This window comes from Haliotis asinina, chromosome 1 (assembly GCF_037392515.1).
Source record: "Haliotis asinina isolate JCU_RB_2024 chromosome 1, JCU_Hal_asi_v2, whole genome shotgun sequence".
Lineage (NCBI taxonomy): Eukaryota > Metazoa > Mollusca > Gastropoda > Lepetellida > Haliotidae > Haliotis > Haliotis asinina.
In genome coordinates this window covers 10,143,849-10,161,551 of record NC_090280.1, presented here as the reverse complement: position 1 = coordinate 10,161,551, position 17,703 = coordinate 10,143,849, and the positions used below count along the sequence as shown (strand labels likewise).

Here is a 17,703-nt window from a genome sequence, read left to right as displayed (position 1 = left end):
TAAAAATACACACATTCTACGATAAAAAGGTAATGAGTTTAAATGTAGTTTGAATGCTTTGGGACCTACGAACCCTCTCAGGAGGACAATGATTTTAGCTGGTCACTGTACTTTCTCTCTCTCTCTCTCTCTCACAGTCTTTCCCACTCACTCTCCCTCTCTTTTTGTCAATCTCTCTCACACATACACACACACGAAATCACAAATATGACATCTTTTACATTTGGCCACTTTCGAAATGACATTGCAATTCACACCTACCAGAGTATACAAAGTTCGTGATCTAGACTGCCATTGTCAGAATTCCATTTTTGTGAACGTCTCGGTAGCTGAATGGGTTGGGCAGCTGACTTTGCATCCTGGCGATTAGCTGCCTGACTCTGCGGGTGTTGGTTCGAATCCCAGATGGGAATAAGCCCAACAAATCATTTCACACAAATTAACCTCATTATAAACGATACACGTGTCGACATTCGAATTGTGGTTGTTGATTTGACGCGTTTTCATGCTCATACTCATAATTACTGTTCATACCGATAGGGGTGTACAGTGACAGTACAGTACTGAAACCCGTCCTTCCTATTTTATTACTGCTTTTCATGACTCTTTTGAGGCATATGTTATAATTAAATAATTTTGCAAGATACCCCGTCAATGAAAAACCGTGGTAAAATATGTTGCAAATGTCTAGCAACACCAAATGAAACAATCCACTAAACACAAAGAAATGAGGATAAGAATCACTGCATCGTTTTCAACTTTACTCCAACCATTTCCAAAACTTACACAAACACTCGTGACATCATTACAAAATGGAAATCAAGCGCACTATAAAGTGAGAGGGGTGGGTCAGTCAATTCCACATGCATAAACAAACATCACTCTGCCCAGCAGAAGGGAGACGATTACGGAGGAGCTGCCGACGGAATTGTGTTCCTTATGACTTTGAACAGGAGCTAGCGCACTTGTACTTGGCAAACGTCTTTCGCCGGGTTATTGATTGAAAGCTTTTACCGCAAAGATTGTAGGCCTACTGTAACTTTGTATTTCATACTCAGGTCTATAAAAATATCAAATTACCTTTGGCTGAACAATCACTACAAAGTCACATTTTATTTAACATCATGGATCCAATCAGATGGACCCTTATTCCTGAACATGTGCGGTGCTACGATATAAGGTTAATATCTGTCAATAAGATGGGTGTAGGAACAGAGTCAGTGGATAAGGTTAAAATAAGAACAACAGTTATGTATGTGTTAGAGAGCATAATGCCCATTTAACACTCTTCCAAGCAATTTCAGGACCAGCAAGACAAGACCTCCTACTGATCTGTTCTTTGGCACAAGACTCGACCGATCAATTCCATTCTCAATAATCGTTCCTTTTGTGCATAAATAGCATCTCATCACACATGTTAATAACAGTTATAGTGAAACAAACCATACTGCAGATATTTGTCAAAGGACAACGCACAGAACCCGACCAAGAATATCTTGACCAAATCAACACTACTTGAGTGTGCGAGAGCGACAGGATGGCCAGAAAACTGATGTTGGACGTCCTTACCGAAAATCCCGTTTATCTCATTTTTTTCATTGTATTTATAAGGACATTACTGATCTACTTCTAGATGAAAAACCGATGAATAATTTTTTTTAAAAAAACCCCTAAAACCAAACAAACAAACTGAATTGCTAAATAAAGTTATTTCTTTACCTTTCTGCGGACCGTTCATTACATGTAGTGTCTATGCTATGTGTCTATGCTGCCTCTTGAACTTTGGAGGAAAGTCACACAGATTCCAAAGAAACGGCATCTAATGCTAAGAATAACACCAGATAAACCAGTGTCAAGTAAGACTAGCCGAAACTAGATTTCCTGGATTGAGATGTACCTTATATTAAAACCATCATTGAATCCAATGTAAAAAAAACAAAAACGCAATAAATACTCCAAATTGTTCATTCCCTCAAGGAAAAATTAAACATTTGGACTGAAAGAAAGAGGATGAATGGGAAGCTAAAATTATTTATCAAACAGAGCAAACTCATAAAAACAGTGAAAATCATTTTTTACAGGCAAGTGAAAACAAAGGGCGAAGGTGAACATGATAAACGGCCTCCCATGGATGCCATGGAAAGGTTCTGGAAACAGTTGTGGTCTGTACCCGCTAATGTAACTTTGAGGAGCCATAGGCCTGTGATTACGATCGCGCAGCGAATGCGAGAATATGTGTCTGTTCTATCTCACTTGGTTGTCTAAAAAGTGTTTAAAAAAGTAAAAAAGAAATACCAGATCCTAATGGTTTTCGATGCCGATAAGGGAAACGGGGTTATGTGTCCAAACACCATTACTTCACTTTTTCAATTCTCTCGTGGATGCAAGCGATTTTCCTCCACCTTCTGCAAAGGTCGCTCAATACTCAAATACTCCCCAAAAAAGGAGATTTGACGGCTCCTACAACTTCCGCCGTAACACATATTTGAACACACAGTATAAAATATTTACGGGGTGCCGTATTTGATGTTACTGTTCGTCCAACGATATAATATATGGAGAGCAGTAGGGGGCGAGGAATGAATGTTGGCGGTTCTGGCAGAGGCTAAACATATCACCGCAGACTCACTATGTGCTGGATTGACTACAAGAAGCAGATCACTCTGTCCCTCAATGAATGAATTCAGAAGTCTCCTCATTGTATTGACCTTCCTAAGCGAGTACATGATTTTCTCAAGTCCTTGGGGTAAGTCATTTCGCCAAAAAGTAGGCATCCCCATGGGCCCAAATGTTCCTGCCTCCTTGCTGATCTGATCTACTTGCGTTTGCAAAATGAAAACAAGATAATTCGGTCAAGAAGTGTCACTTAAGCTTCCTATGATCAAATATGGTTCAGTAACCATCACATTGCCAATTGCATGTCCACTGACTTACCCATATGAAATGGAAATTAAGGCGATATGTGGGTTTGCCTCACTGTTTTTTATTTAGATCTATGCATGGAAATTCAGAGTGGCGATAAAAGTCTTCAAAAAGCTGTATGACAAAAGGGAAGATATCAGTTTTTGAACTGTTAACTTCCAGTTCAAGCCGAGCAATATTCCAACAGCATCCCGCCATATAGCTGGAATATTGCTGAGTGCGGTGGAAAATTACACACCTTGGGTGTTTCACAGTTTTTTTTAGGTGAGTGAGTGACATTGCTCTTTTTATCATGATTGATTCCAAAGAGTCATATCAATCTTACTCAGAAGTTTTATGTTCAGGATTACAACATTCAATGCCTCAGTAAGGTTTCCAGACCTTTAATGTTTGACATGGCATATGATTTTCAGAATTATTGACTAGACTATTGACTAACTAATGACTAGACGTTACATATGTTTATAGCGGGTACCACCGGTGGGGTAGGATTACGCTCACCACTAGTGCATAGTGATTCATAAACACGTGTTCTGTCATCGTATCGCATGGTGACAATTACTGGATTGTCTCGTTCAGACGCCATACAGTCATAATGTCGCTGAAACAAATATCCGTTCATGATATGGTCACAAATGTACAGTCAACGCTGCTCTTGGTGGAGATTTCATGCTATCATGGTTATGCCATCACAACAGTTTTGTGACTGCGCTCTCTGCTACCAAACAACAGCTGAGGGGTAGAATGTCAGCACAGACCATCAGGAATCGACTCCCTGCGATCTTGATGACCATACACAGGTCCTGTGATGATGCAATGTCGTCGGGCTCAACATGCTTTTTACCGTTTGTTTGTCTGTCAGGAAAATCTGATGAAAATCTTAGTAATACGAAGAACCGAATTGTGTACACAAATCTGACAGAGTAATAAATTGAGGGAAACTTTAGACCGATTTCAGCAGCATCATGGCGTGTGACACATTACACCCGTTGGTTGTTGGTTGTCCAACATGGGCCATCAAACCCTTTAATCATATTCCGTTCCTGTCAGAGATTGTGAATTCCGCATGCCGCAAGCATGAGAATCTAATCTGCTACATTCATCCTTGCACCTTGATAATATGTTCACCGATAGCATGCGTCGATATACATGTAAGTCGGGGAAATCCCACATGTACAATGAAGTCCGGCTCGTGAAGACCTGGGTTAGGACTGATATTCAGTACCCATACTTGTCCTTGTGAGGTTTTTTGATGTAGTAAATGTAACACTTTAGTCACAAAAACAATGGCTGTTGGTCTCACAGTAGCTTTACTTTCGTGAGTGTGTGTTATTCGTGAAACACATTCCCTGTAAATGAAAGATGCTGACGGTACAGTTACTCGTGTACAACAACAAAAGTGGTTCTCATGGCGGGATATGCAAAGATGCGCTGTTTGTGGACGGTTGTCATGACATGAGTTGCATAACATTGCTGCTTTATTGTTACGACAATACTATATCACGCTCTACTATCTATTGAGACGACTTCCTCGTTGGACAAAAATACCTCGGTGAAACAGATTAGCGGGTACTGAAAACAAGTCAGACCGGTATTCAAGTTTAGTGACCGAACAAATGGGTTATGTTGACATATGAGCATACACAGACCTTGGAAACACAGAGCTTGTTTCTTTCACTGTCAGTCGTGGACTATGTCAGAAGGAAAGAACATTAATTCTTTATTTTAGCTGGAGTGTTTCACATCCTGGTCATGTTGTATATTCAAGGTAATACTACTGAACTGTACGTACTGGCCATGGAATGTAGTTATCTACCTTGTACCAACAAAAGCCATATTTTCTTAAAAAAACTGTCAGAACACAAGTAGACGGTCGTGTGTATGCTGGTTCCTTGTGATTCGACACGACGAAGAAGCTTGAAGCCAGTCTAAGACAACACAAGCTGTGTTGGAGGGATATACACGAATATGTACACTGGGACATGTGTAACGACAATGAAGATCTCGAATACCCTGATATGTGTGTGGATATTCCTTATACATGGAGCTTTTCAACATAATGGTGAGTATGACTATGTCTGTGAAATGTCTTCCCCGCAAAGTACAGCTATAGATACAAATAATTATTTCGTATTAAATGGAATTAGTTGATCGCCTTACTAGTCCCCAAGTCATTGCCAAAATAAACTAACCTTTCCTCGGTCGATCATCACACAGAGAGCTCTGGGTTTGGTTCTGTACATGGGCACAATGATTATAATGTGTGAGCAATACGGTATGCGTTGTCTTGGTGTAAGTTATTGATTGTAATTTTAGAGTACCCTCCGATACACTGATGCAGTGTGTGTTGACGACAACGTATCTGAATGTAGTTTTGTCAAAACTGATAAGCGTGATTAGGATAAACACAACTGACAACCAACACATGCTGTAGGATAAACTGTACACGAAACTATATTTATAATTCTTTTGTTTCCCCAGCACATTTGGCACTGACGAACTCACCGGAAACAGCAACAGACGGAGATCTCTTCACCTTGACCTGCAGCGTTTCGTCTGGCTCTGTGGTAGTCATTGCATGGTTGCAGAACAATACAGCACAGGTCATTACACAAAGGAGCACCAACTGCATTAAGCAACCACCGCCTGTGGGGAGTAATCATAACATCAGCCGTTTCAATGTGAGCTGCAACAACACGGTCCACAGAATAGAGTTTAGATACGACTCCACGAGAGATCAAGGAGAATGGCGGTGTGGGAAACCTGCAAGCGACACCAGCATAAGCGTGAGAAGCAACATCTTTAACATAGGTGGGTATGACGTATTCACTGTTGGATTATATTAGATCTTTGACAATACAGTTAATGCTTAGCAATGTAAACATCTGTCGCCATAAAATTTGATAAAACACGTGAAGTTGAAGTCAGTGACATGTGCACTTGTGAATACGGATTTACACGGTACTAAATACATATTAATATATCTGAAATATACCGATTAATTTGGAACCAGTGTCTGTTTCAGTTTCACTGACTATTAGCAGAAACGTTCTAGGCCCCAAACGCAACACAAATAAAGATGTATTGACCACATTGTTACTTGTTTTATATTTCTAAATATGTTTGGAACCTCTATCATGGATTAAAGTACTGTCGGAAATAGAAAAAAAACCCTTTTCTTCCCATTTATATATGTACTTTTTTTGTAGTTAATATGGGAAAGAGTGAAATATCTGTTAACTAACTACAGTCTGAGAGGTAGGGAGATAGGGAAGACAGAAAGAGGACTTTACTGAGGAGAGATTAGTCCAGAAATGACAATGCGTTTTAAGTCCAAAGCGATGTACTTGGGAAACAAAACATGGCTTTATGCAAATTAGTGTGCGATGATATTGTATTAGAAATGACACTTTTAAATGTCCATTCTAAAAGTAAACTTAGCTTCATTATAAACGATAGCTGGCGCAAAATTAATAACATTATTAATACTGAAATCTCTAAGGATGGAGGTACCAAGGAGTCTCACTATCGCCATAGGAGGAAACAGGTAGGAGGGGTTGCCACAAACGATGTGTGAGGACAGGGTGTCACAGACGGTGGTTGGGGATAGAGATAGCAGCTGAGAAAATAATAATCCTTTAGAGAATGTAACTGGGGAAGCAAACGGCATGTCATAACAATTTACAAATAGTATCCGGTCCTATCGATCATCGGGTGGTCATGCCACCTGCTTATTTTGACACACTGATTTTAATAAGATGGCTGAATAAGCTTTTCTATGGGCATCGTACACTTTTACTTATCTCAACATAAACTTTATAAAAAAGACATGAAAGATGTTAAGCAACAGATGAGAGGTATGCAACACACGGAAAGGCACAAAATATCTTTGAGATGGACCCCTGTGCCCGTTAGCACATGCATTTCATGCCAGGTGAGTCGACAAACCGTCGTCATAATCTCATCCATTGTTTTCAGCAGTTATTCGTAGCTTTTCCAGAAACTGGCTAAATATGGTTTCTGGATATTCTATTACGCGCATCCCACTGAATTCCTAGTCAGGCCGATGTGGGCATATATGTATGCTATTTGCAATTGTGAAAATTTTAGGGATACAGAGTAGCAACAATAAAAACATGTTTTATTATTTCCGACAATACTTCAGTTCAATGTTTGTTAAAGGTCACATGCAACCAAAACAAAAAATCAAACATAATTGAAACACATTTATCACTTATTCATGACATATAATATACATTGCTGCTTTTGAAAAAACAAATAAACACAATTATAAGCGTACAATCGCGATTCAAAAGTGCAATATTTTGTATTTAAGCTTACTTCCCCCGAAACGAAGCCCGCGGGAGACCGAACCCAGTCATAGCGGGTGGATATGCACTCAAGTGTAACGACGGCTTCCGACTGGCTGTTTCATTTGCTGATATGCTGAGGGCTCATTGTATGTACAGAAAGATGATCTGTTTGATGGGCATTTTAGAAGTATAGCCAGTCACAAGAAAGTAATATTCTTTATGGATAACAACTTCTTTTTGTGTACTTGATGCGTCGTTTCAGTGTGGATTCATACACTGTTGTCAAACAAAATCATATACACGAAAAGAAGTCGTTATCCATGAAGAATGTATATAGAGATGTTGGGTTTAGAAAATACATGTTCTCTGAATTTACGCTCGATCCAATAGAAAATCATGCCAATACAGATGGTAAACTACTGCGTGGCTGGAATCTGTCATTCGTCCAAGTACAAAGCAGGACTTGAAACTGACAAGAGTTTGCACCAGTTTCCGTCAAATCCAGTCATCCGAGAAAATGAATGTAGTTTGTTTGCATCCCACAGACATAAAAACATGTCATGTGTATCACACGCGCCTAATTACATAATGTTGCAGACACGGGACTCGGGTGCACGAGTCATAAATCAACTTATTTTCTTTATGTCGTATAGTCTGATAGGTGTAAGTTCAAATTGCACGTGGTCAATGATTGAAGCTGTGTATTGCATGTTGTCTTTAGCAGACAGGCAGGCAGACATATAGGTGTGAATAAACCAGACACTGAGCTTTCTCTGTGACAGAGACTGCTTACCACAATCAACAAGTTAGATTAGATGAGACTACTGCTCACGCGAACCTATCCACTGCGCATGCGTTATGGACGCAGCGCAGCACAACTGTCGAAACCAGTTTTCCCCCCAGCGCTGGGGGAATTTAGTGAAACGTTTGAACTCTGATTTCGCGGGCTTTTTTTTCATCGCATTTTTTTCAACTTTATAGGTTGAATTGGCATTTTTTTATGATTTGTTTCGGTAAGTGCATACCGAAAGGTACCAGAATCTGTGTTGTGTTTTACGTTGCATGTAACCTTTAAGAAACCCGATCTCTTGAAATGAACTGCTATGTTCTCAATTTCCAAGAGGTGTACCCATCATGCATACAGGGAAAAACACCCGTGTCATGGGTAAGGGGGAACATGCCCAGACATCAACTCAGTGACACTTTTACTTTCAGGAGTTGCAAGTCCTGTCATATCAACTCAGTCTTCATCAATAACGACCCGGCATACGGAGACAACTTCCGAACCATCGGCAATGACATCACAGACAGGTAGTGCTCTCTAAGATGTAGCCTACATGTACTTAAGTAAATGTTTCAAATATCAAATATCAAGATCTGTAAGATCTGCGGAAAGGGATGGCTTTGCTGTGCAAACCTAATGCAGAAGGAGCAAGCTTATCATATAGACTGAGATTAACACTCGTTCCTCAGGTAAGGAGGAACATCCCCAACTATGAACAACGTGACAAATCTTCTTTCAGATGTTGCAAGTCCTGTCACGTCAACTCGGTCAACTCAGTCTTTACCATCAACGACCCTGTATACGGAGACTACGTCCCAACCTGGGACAGTGACATCACGGAAAGGTAATTCTCTCCGAGTTCCAGCACCACTGGTGAATTAATTTAGGAACATGTGTCATTAGAAACTAGATTTCTTTTTCCTGACATTCAGAAGATTGTCAGACTGTATATATTTATTAGTGAAGAAAGAAATCACAAAACATGGCCCCTTTATGTGATCAGTCTAGATGCTACATATTGTATATCAGCCAGCAATGTGAGGAACATGCCCATCCGAGACTAATCTATTATCAGATAATACAAGACAAATAAGATGTGTTATCCATACGAATTGCCTCATTTTACCGCGCAAACTTCTAAATGTTGTTGAAGAATCTACGTGCAGGTGTTGCAGGTCCTGTCATATCAACCCAGGTTTTACCAACAACGACCCGGTATACGGAGAACACGCTGGAACCCGGGACAGTGACACCACAGAAAGGTAATTCTCTCTGAGAGTTCCAGTTTCAGCTCCATTCCTGAAATACTTTAAGAACATGAATTACTGAGTTTAGAAAGTTACTTGACGTTCCGAAAGTTTGTCTGTCATTTTATCAAAAAATATATATAGGTTTTGGGATGGTTAATATCCTGCATAGGGAATAAACGTTGTATTTAGCGAGCCTTGGCAAGCTAAATGCATAGTGTTTATTTCTCATGCAGGATATTAACCATCCCAAAACGCACGAGTGTGATAACCTATTTATCATACAATGTCATTCTTACTTTAAAACTTGAAATTTCATTTGCCACATATCATGAAACTAAACTTGAGATGTGCCCGCATATCTATGACGTCACAAATATGTGCATAGTAATAAGTGACGTCACAAGCTCGGTGACGAGTTTTCTACTGATCATTCATTTGACTGCGTTACGTTATGTAGTTGCCAGTCAGCTTTTATGTTAAAGAGCGTATTATTGTCAACAAATATTAACTTAGTCTGAAAAATGACAAAAAACACGTGTGTAATTTGGGAAAACTTCAGTTAAACGTTTGAACAATAATTCTAGTGTTCGCGAGGCATTTTGCAAGCGCACTTGTCAACTGACAGAGAGTCAAACAGTTCATTCGAAATTTTCCTGGCTGCTGTCCGAGTTAATGATTGCAAGACGCCTGCGTTTCGGTACTGGTGAAGTCGTAATCAGCCCCATCTATCATCACGAGACAACAATTTTCTCCCATCAAGACACTCACAGTACCGTAACCACGGCCGTCAATCTGGACACGAACGCCTATAGATGGACGTGACGCCATGTTTGTTTATAGTGTAATTTGCATATGACCGCTCTAATTTGCATCGGTATCCGCATATGACCCCAAAGGATACCGAAAATATCTGCAGGCTTTATCCTGCCGAGAATACCCATTGTATGATAAAAATGATTAAATCTGTGCTTTCTGTTTCATAATGCGAATGATGGGATGTGGGAATGTTCAGTAAAGACCATGAGTAAAGTAAATACTCAAGTATATGGCAAGTAATGGTGAATTAGTGCCCTATGTTTTAGCGTTTTGCTCACAACGAAATTTGTACAACGACAACATGGTAATCAATGGGGCGTCGCAAATATTATGAGATACGCTGTTATCATGTTTCAGTTGCTAAAAGTAATAACTCTCCAAATAGAAACTCTTTTATGCAAAAGTATAGCGAAGCCTCAGCAATAAAACGTTTACTTGGTTACAGGTAACAATTGCTACGGACTTAGTTTCTGTCCTATAAATTGTACGTGTCTTGAAGAGGCTCAGTACTCTGAATACAGAGTCACATCACAACGATCTCTTACATGCGAACATCTGTTTAGCCATGCATATGTACTCTAACATTTATTATAATTAAACTATTAACCATCTATAATATAGAATAAGCACACTGGCTGGTATAATGCATAATCACAACGCCTCGTCGTGGGATCAGTGTAGCGACTATATTGTATAACAGTTAGCGCTTATATTGTCGAGAATGATACGTTGTTAGAAGTCATTAAGACTTGTCAGCGTTTGTAGTGTAGCCACACCCAGTGATATTCCAGCTCCATCATGACGTCGTTGTTGCTAGAAATATAGTCATCTTATCAACTAAGTCACTGAGTCTGACTTTCACAACTTACGGTTTCTTAAAGCATGCTACTTTAAAACTTACACATTGTAGCACATATTACCTGCCACCTTGACATGTCAAGTTGTGTATTTATTATAGTTAGAACCAGCTATGTGATAGTAATTTTCAGCGAGTGCTCCCACTTCCGACATATAACCTCTCAATCGTGTCAAGCTGTATCTCACTGTGTCCTAGACCAACCATGATACTGTCTTTCAGTCTCCACCGATGACAGTGATTCAGACACAGTCTACATCGTGGCTGGGGCTGTAGGTGGAGGTGTTTTGCTTGCCGTCGTTGTCGTGGGCGTCGTGTGTATACGACGGAGAAGACAAGCAACCAGTGTGTATTTCTACTGTAATGTAATACTGTCAGTTTCGCTGACACACAATTTGGGGAAAACCATAAGCAGTTTAACCTAAGGGGCAGTTTAATACTGGAAATGTAAATCCTACGTTTACAATCAGGAATCAGGTGCAACATAATACCGGAAATTATTGGTTCCAGATCAGAAGGAAGAGATGACAGGCCAAAGGAACGTTACAGGGTAAGTATACTACAATGGCGACACTTTATACATAGCACGGGGAAGCTCAAACGTCCAAATACACACAGACATGCATGTGGACACGCACTCCTGGTTCCCACTCCCCCACAATGTGAATGTTTAGAGAATGTTTGTTGAAGATGATTTACATTGCTGGTCACCAATATAAGTTATTTCAGTTTTTATTCCAGGACTCAAGCTTATCAAAACACGGCAAATTTCGACATGGGTATGTTTCATTAATCATCTTATTGCTGTAAATTTTGTATAACATGATGATTAACTGAATATGGGATCATTCTGCAGGTGGCAGCTGTAGTACCGCATCATACCTCAATAGGTGATGTGCCTTCAGCTGTTGGCAATCCTCAACCTTTTTTATCGTATTGTCTTAGTTTGAAATTCAATTTAAGGGAGAGATGCTAGTGTTATTTCTTGATACTGTGATATTCTTGTTGTTTTTACTGTCCCTTGTTTTGTTTTGTTTTTTATAATTTACGTGTATTTATGATGAATTCAAAACTTGTTTCAATCACGGTATAGCTTAAATACTGCAGATTTGACTGTAAATCCTACCTAACTCATACCCCAACAGATCGTTCTTATGACAAAGCTGTATTCGAGTCAGTCAAGGAGTCAAACATTGTTATGACACTTTCCTGTATCAGAGGTCCTTTGACGTCCCTGTCCTTCCAATCAATGTTTGCAATGTTTCATGTTTGATTTTCCACGCTCTATTTTAAGTTATGGTGTATGTTTCAGTGGAAAATGAGTTGTATAGATGTTCATGTGATATCTCCCCAATCAACGAAGCTGAAAATCAGGAGGATGACTTGATTTTGTCAGGTGTGGTATGACAGTGTGTTATTACATATCGCCAAATGTTACAATGAGTACATTTTAGAATTAAATCATAGTTTTACTATACTGGCTTGATTGTTACATTCATAATAGTGGATGTGTTTTCTTGAATACTGTTATTTGCTATTTATTCATTTTAACATTGCAATTTTCCCCAGATGCAGTCGATATACCAGCTACGGGCACGTGCACACCACGTGAGCAGGGTGTGTCATGTGACGTCGACGCTGACCACCTGTATACTAAACTTAAAAAACGCAGGTCTTCCAGTGTTCAACAAGGTATGGCAAACCTGTCATGTATACTCTTGTAGATGATCTATGTTTCAGCCTGCATGCCAACGTCTAATTATTATTTTTATCCATGGAAGGGGTTTTTGTATGATGAAGGCATAAATACAGGACAGGTAATTGCATTGCGGCATGACCTGTCCAGGTCAGAAATGGTCATCGCTAACCGGAATCGGGCTAGTAGACGCGCTGACGTAGTTGACGCACATATGAGTGTCGACCTTTGACCACTGGGTATCACCTCTGGCCCAGACGCGATTATGTGGGCTAGACAAGCAACAAACTAACAAACATGTGAGAGGGACATTAAAAACTCACTGTGAAAACATCAGTTTCAGATATATCCGCTGAAGTAAAGAAACCCAAGAAGAAGCGACCAGATGATCCAAAGATGTTTGAAGATGTCAACATTGGGGACGTGTATGCAAAACCCAACAAGCGTTGAAGGACATATATATAGTATGTAGCTGCGTGAAATATATCAACCAAATACCTGTAGCCAAAAACATAGTCCCATTCCGATTCACTCATAAACTTGTGGTTTTGATGACAGTCAAATACTGATGATTCCAGGTATTAGAGGAAACTTGTTTTGGGAGATTATGCTATACATTAACCAGCCCTTTCATGGTAACAACAAAATATTGTTTGACATGTAGCGTAGTGGGAAATTTGTATGTACGAATTCAGTCGCCTATACCCTGGTACAACAGTAGTATGAACTACGGAAGGCTATCACTTGTCATGATGGTGCTGTTAACAATATAAAAAGTCTGGCATGCCATGATATGACAACGTAACACTCACTTTAATGTTATTTGTAGCACGTGTTATTTAGAGTTTTAAATCATGTTATGATGTTTAAATATGTATGCTTAATTAAATAATATTGTGATGCGTTTCTTATTCGCTTATAAACATGTATTCTTGGCTATGTCACGCTATGGCTGAAAAATGCTGATGCAAAACTAAATGTTTAACTTTCTCATTCATAGACCTGTTCACACTGCCCATGTTTCCTTGTAAACGTTGTGTTAACAAAACTGCTTTCAAAGTGTGTACCTGCATACAATAAAGGCTTATTTCCCTATCAATGTTTCATTGAAGTTCCGTCACTGCTTGAACTCGACAACATCGCATGCTTGAAAATGAAAAAAATACTTATCCTTCTGGTTCCTGACACTACATAAGAATCAAATACACACAACCTTTATTACTTGCCTCCACAGAGGATAGCGACAGATACGGGTGGTTTCTGGCTGGAAAAGGAAGTCGCAAAACTATGAATGTCAATGACAGATAATGATTTGTATGTTGGGTAACTGGCGAGATATCCGATGAGTGATGGAGTTATAGAGCAATGCCGTGTTAAACAGTTATGTCACTTTGTGTAAGACTGGTATGAGAAGAGTGAGTGAGTTAAAATTTATAGTCACATCGGCAATATTTCAACAATATTGTGACAAAATAAAAGCTTCTAACCCATCTAAGGGCCGTACCTCTCTGTCTCAAATTTGGGAACACTGGACGATGTGCAACAATACTACGATCAGAAAAATATTTCTTGATACGAGCCCAACACTCTGCAGTCGTATTCCTCTGTTATATCAGGGTACATAATGCGTACTCAATTGGAGAAGACGTGGACATCCAATATTGGCTTAAGGAGCACACGGCGATTTGCTAGGCAATACAAAATGAAATATGACTCGGACACGACCTCGTGATATTGGGTCAGCCTATTTATCAAAACTGGATAGAGAGTGAACTGGACGATAGACGAGGATCATACTCCATGTACAAAAAGCACCATCCCTTGGTGTGACAATACACAACTACCCGTCTATATCAGCGACAGTACGGATTCTACCATGACTTCAGTAAATACTTGATTGTGATTGTTTAATCCGTCACTCAGAGGTATATAATCACGTTATATACTTCTGATTTTCAGCACAGTATGTTTATTCTAATTTTAACCTGTACAGTAGTTCCTTTGGAATGTTTCAAACTGTACTTGAATAGTAATAACCTACATTAAAGAACAATGGTGTCATTTTGTAACAATACACGAGCTGTATATTGACCATTTTAAGAGAATCCATACCTATACGCATAATCATTGCCTTCCTACAGTCAGACGCCGCTGCCTATTGGTTTACATACTAGCACTATTTAGAACTACTTCTGATGCAAACCGTGTTGTTTAATTGGACGACACCCTGCTAAAATGACTGAGAAATCAAAGCATATTATGTGCCTCAATTATAAAAAACAGACAAAAGAAAATTCTGAACCTTAAACCATATGATTGAGAAGATGATCACATTTCTTACAAGTATAGTGTTTAGAAACACTAGCGAAGTGCTCCATCACCAACACCTGGACGTGATCATGCTGACATAGTAGATGCTGGACCAGCTTCACATCAGCACATGACCATGTTTGGGACTAACTTGAACGCCATGTTCAAGCGAGAAAGTCTTCTCTTCAAATTCTACAGGAACTGACGCACGCAACCCTTGAGATATCCATGGCACTGGATTCTACTGCTGTGACACCTGATTGTCAGTTTGAGGCTGGCACATGTCCTCCCTGGTGAGGGATGATCATGACGTTCAGTCTTTCCCTCTTTTCTTTGACGACGTTATGCATAGTGTTTGTACCGACAGACCCCAGTGTAGCAGACGATGGCATGCCCGAGAGATGGCTTGCAATAACTAACAGAAGAGCAAAAGGAACCGATAGTTTTATTACATCATTACATCGGAATGGTCTGAGGAACTGTTAGACACTTTAATAAGAATTCATCGATGGTAATGTCCCTGTGTATAGGTCTTGGGAGACTCCCTGGAAACTTCTGGAGGCATGGACTTGCCTGCTTAATTCCAGGATAATAGTATCGAAAATGTTTAGATATATGTGTGAAGATCAAACTCCAGAGTAGCCCAAATGTAAAACTATAAACTCTCGCCAGAATAAGGGGTATCGTGACAATAATACAAATATAATAGATGCTCTTAATTTAACCTCATTAGGAAGAAATACTGTTCTCCTTCCCTAAAAAAAATTAAAAATGGCATACTAAAGGAAGAAGATAGAAAAGTTGGTGTTTTAGAATCACTTATATAAACAATGAAAACAAACTATGATACGTCGTAAATATTTCAGAAAGTGTTGTGTGACCTTAAACCCAGGTCCAATGCGCACATGTTGCCCAAACACCACAGATATGGTACCCTGATATGGTCGCCACTCTCAATCTTCAGTTCTAGTGTTAAGTGTCTTTTCAGCTCGATTGTCTGGTGCTGGTCTGTCTTGTACAGCCGAACCTTGGCTCGATCTCGCGTCGCTCCTGATAATATTGGCATTTCATGTGTGCCCTTGACAGGTATATACACCACAAACACAAGTCAACAATATCAATGATATTATCATGATTTATTTATTTCCTTCAGTCTTCTAAAAGAAATCTGTGGTGTTCTGGCATCATTTACACAATTTTGTGACTTGGGGACTGTGATTTACAAAAGAAAAGCTTCAAAATATTAGATTTTTTGTCTCTAATGTAATCCCAAAATACCGCCTACATTAATTTACATACATACAGCACTGATGCACGAAGCAAGTCGACTGTGCAGAAATGGAGCGGACAAGGGGAGATAACTTTGGTTCTCCTACTACATAAGATACCATATGTGCGATACAGTAATGAGCTGTCCACCATGATGAAGGGCGTTCAAGATTATAATCATCTCTGAGTAAATGTATGAAAATATAGTAAAGTCCTGTTTATATGATACGGTATAGCGTTTGCTCGGAGCGAATAAAAATAAACACTCGTCAAAACCTCACTTTTGGTCGCAACTGTTGTGGCTGCTTGGAAAGTAGCATTGTTGTCATGCAAATATTCAGAAGCTCCAGACAGCGACGACGTTGCGCGTTGTATTGACATCATGAACATCAAATGATGCATGCGCAGCGAACGAGCTATTACCACAACATGGCGTCAAAATGGCGAGTGACGATCGTGGTTTGAGGCGAGGATGTTTATAGCGGGTTTTTGAGATAAGGGTATGAGCCAGTTCAATGTTTATGATGTGGCGATACATTTCAGAAATGTGTGAACTGCAGTCACAAACTGTCATCACTGTATAATGATAGAATAATTTTCAATATCAACTCGACATGCTCGTCTTGCACCAGTCACCTAAACAGTTTATATACTTAACTAGTCCTGAGAACCTTGAATTATTTATTCTCAGTGCTTATTTTGGGACCATGTACAGTCGTATTATGTGTTTCCGGATACGAAGGCATTGTTCCTTGTTTTTCACAATTTAGTTGAATAGTTGTGAAACATGTCACTGACGTATCGATATTAAAGGGCAACGCTATACATAAGACTATCCGAGTATTTATGTAACGAAAAACACCCTGCTAGTCGTTATTGCGAGAGTAAACACTGCTGTCGAAGAAATATGACCAATAACCTGACGATACAAGTTACATCTCAGAACCAGGGATAATCTACAACAGGGATAGGTCACTCGCTTGTTTTCATATGAGACTTAATCAGGTGTCAGATTATAGAAACTTATGTACACATAGCTAAAAATGATTTCCATGATGCTTGCAAATATTGAAAATAAATGACGTCTATTCAAATTATGAAAATTATTCTTGCCACAGTTAATTAACATGAAAGTCATTGGAAATTCTCTTATGATGACTCACTTTTGGCTAACTGTGTATATGTATTGCCATTAAGTGCAAAGACATACTTGGCAATTACCATTTCATTATTGTTATGATGTTATGTTTTAATGCTATATATGTCAATGATGAATGAAAAACGTTTGTAAACATTTTTTGTCTACTCAGCCCATATGACTATGTACAAGACCCTTTCGACATTTTGTCACGCCCAGTTTGACTTTTTTCACTTGCCCATTTGACTTGGCACGTCTGGTCATTTTGTCCTTCAGCTCATATGACAATGTTCAACACAATGAGTGCTGTTACTTATAAGAAATGGTATGGATGATATGAATTGTAGAA

At 39.3% G+C, this 17,703-nt stretch overlaps 2 protein-coding genes across 10 annotated transcripts in view; both read left to right on the top strand.

Annotated features, from left to right (window-relative positions):
- The first annotated feature begins 4,429 nt into the window (after nucleotides 1–4,429).
- LOC137286778 (uncharacterized) lies at nucleotides 4,430–13,743 on the top strand. Of its 9 annotated transcripts, none has more exons than XM_067818790.1 (11): nucleotides 4,430–4,984; nucleotides 5,404–5,733; nucleotides 8,451–8,546; nucleotides 8,759–8,863; nucleotides 9,186–9,281; nucleotides 11,164–11,286; nucleotides 11,452–11,491; nucleotides 11,683–11,720; nucleotides 12,254–12,337; nucleotides 12,511–12,633; nucleotides 12,975–13,740. In XM_067818790.1, exons 1-11 carry the CDS (start codon nucleotides 4,891–4,893, stop codon nucleotides 13,085–13,087), a joined length of 1,242 nt encoding a protein of 413 aa, XP_067674891.1. In that variant the 5' UTR covers nucleotides 4,430–4,890; the 3' UTR covers nucleotides 13,088–13,740. The 9 variants fall into 9 exon arrangements, with proteins under 9 accessions (XP_067674891.1, XP_067674906.1, XP_067674875.1 ...); XM_067818805.1 differs by having other exon boundaries at nucleotides 11,218–11,286; nucleotides 11,671–11,720; nucleotides 12,975–13,734; XM_067818774.1 differs by having other exon boundaries at nucleotides 11,671–11,720; nucleotides 12,975–13,734.
- A 2,873-nt stretch (nucleotides 13,744–16,616) lies between these two features.
- Nucleotides 16,617–17,703, top strand: part of LOC137286769 (uncharacterized) — a 42,990-nt gene continuing 41,903 nt past the window's right edge. Inside the window, exon 1 of the mRNA XM_067818764.1 lies at nucleotides 16,617–16,716. The gene's annotated coding sequence lies outside the window, so the exon portion shown is untranslated. The remainder of the gene's footprint in view (nucleotides 16,717–17,703) is intronic.

What these genes read in the sequence shown, in the direction of transcription:
- LOC137286778 (XM_067818774.1), top strand. Translation starts at nt 4,891, where the DNA reads ATGTACACTGGGACATGTGTAACGACAATGAAGATCTCGAATACCCTG. An exon ending in GACAGTGACATCACGGAAAG is followed by an intron (nt 8,864 to 9,185) that starts GTAATTCTCTCC and finishes ATCTACGTGCAG; the next exon opens with GTGTTGCAGGTCCTGTCATA. An exon ending in GGATGACTTGATTTTGTCAG is followed by an intron (nt 12,338 to 12,510) that starts GTGTGGTATGAC and finishes AATTTTCCCCAG; the next exon opens with ATGCAGTCGATATACCAGCT.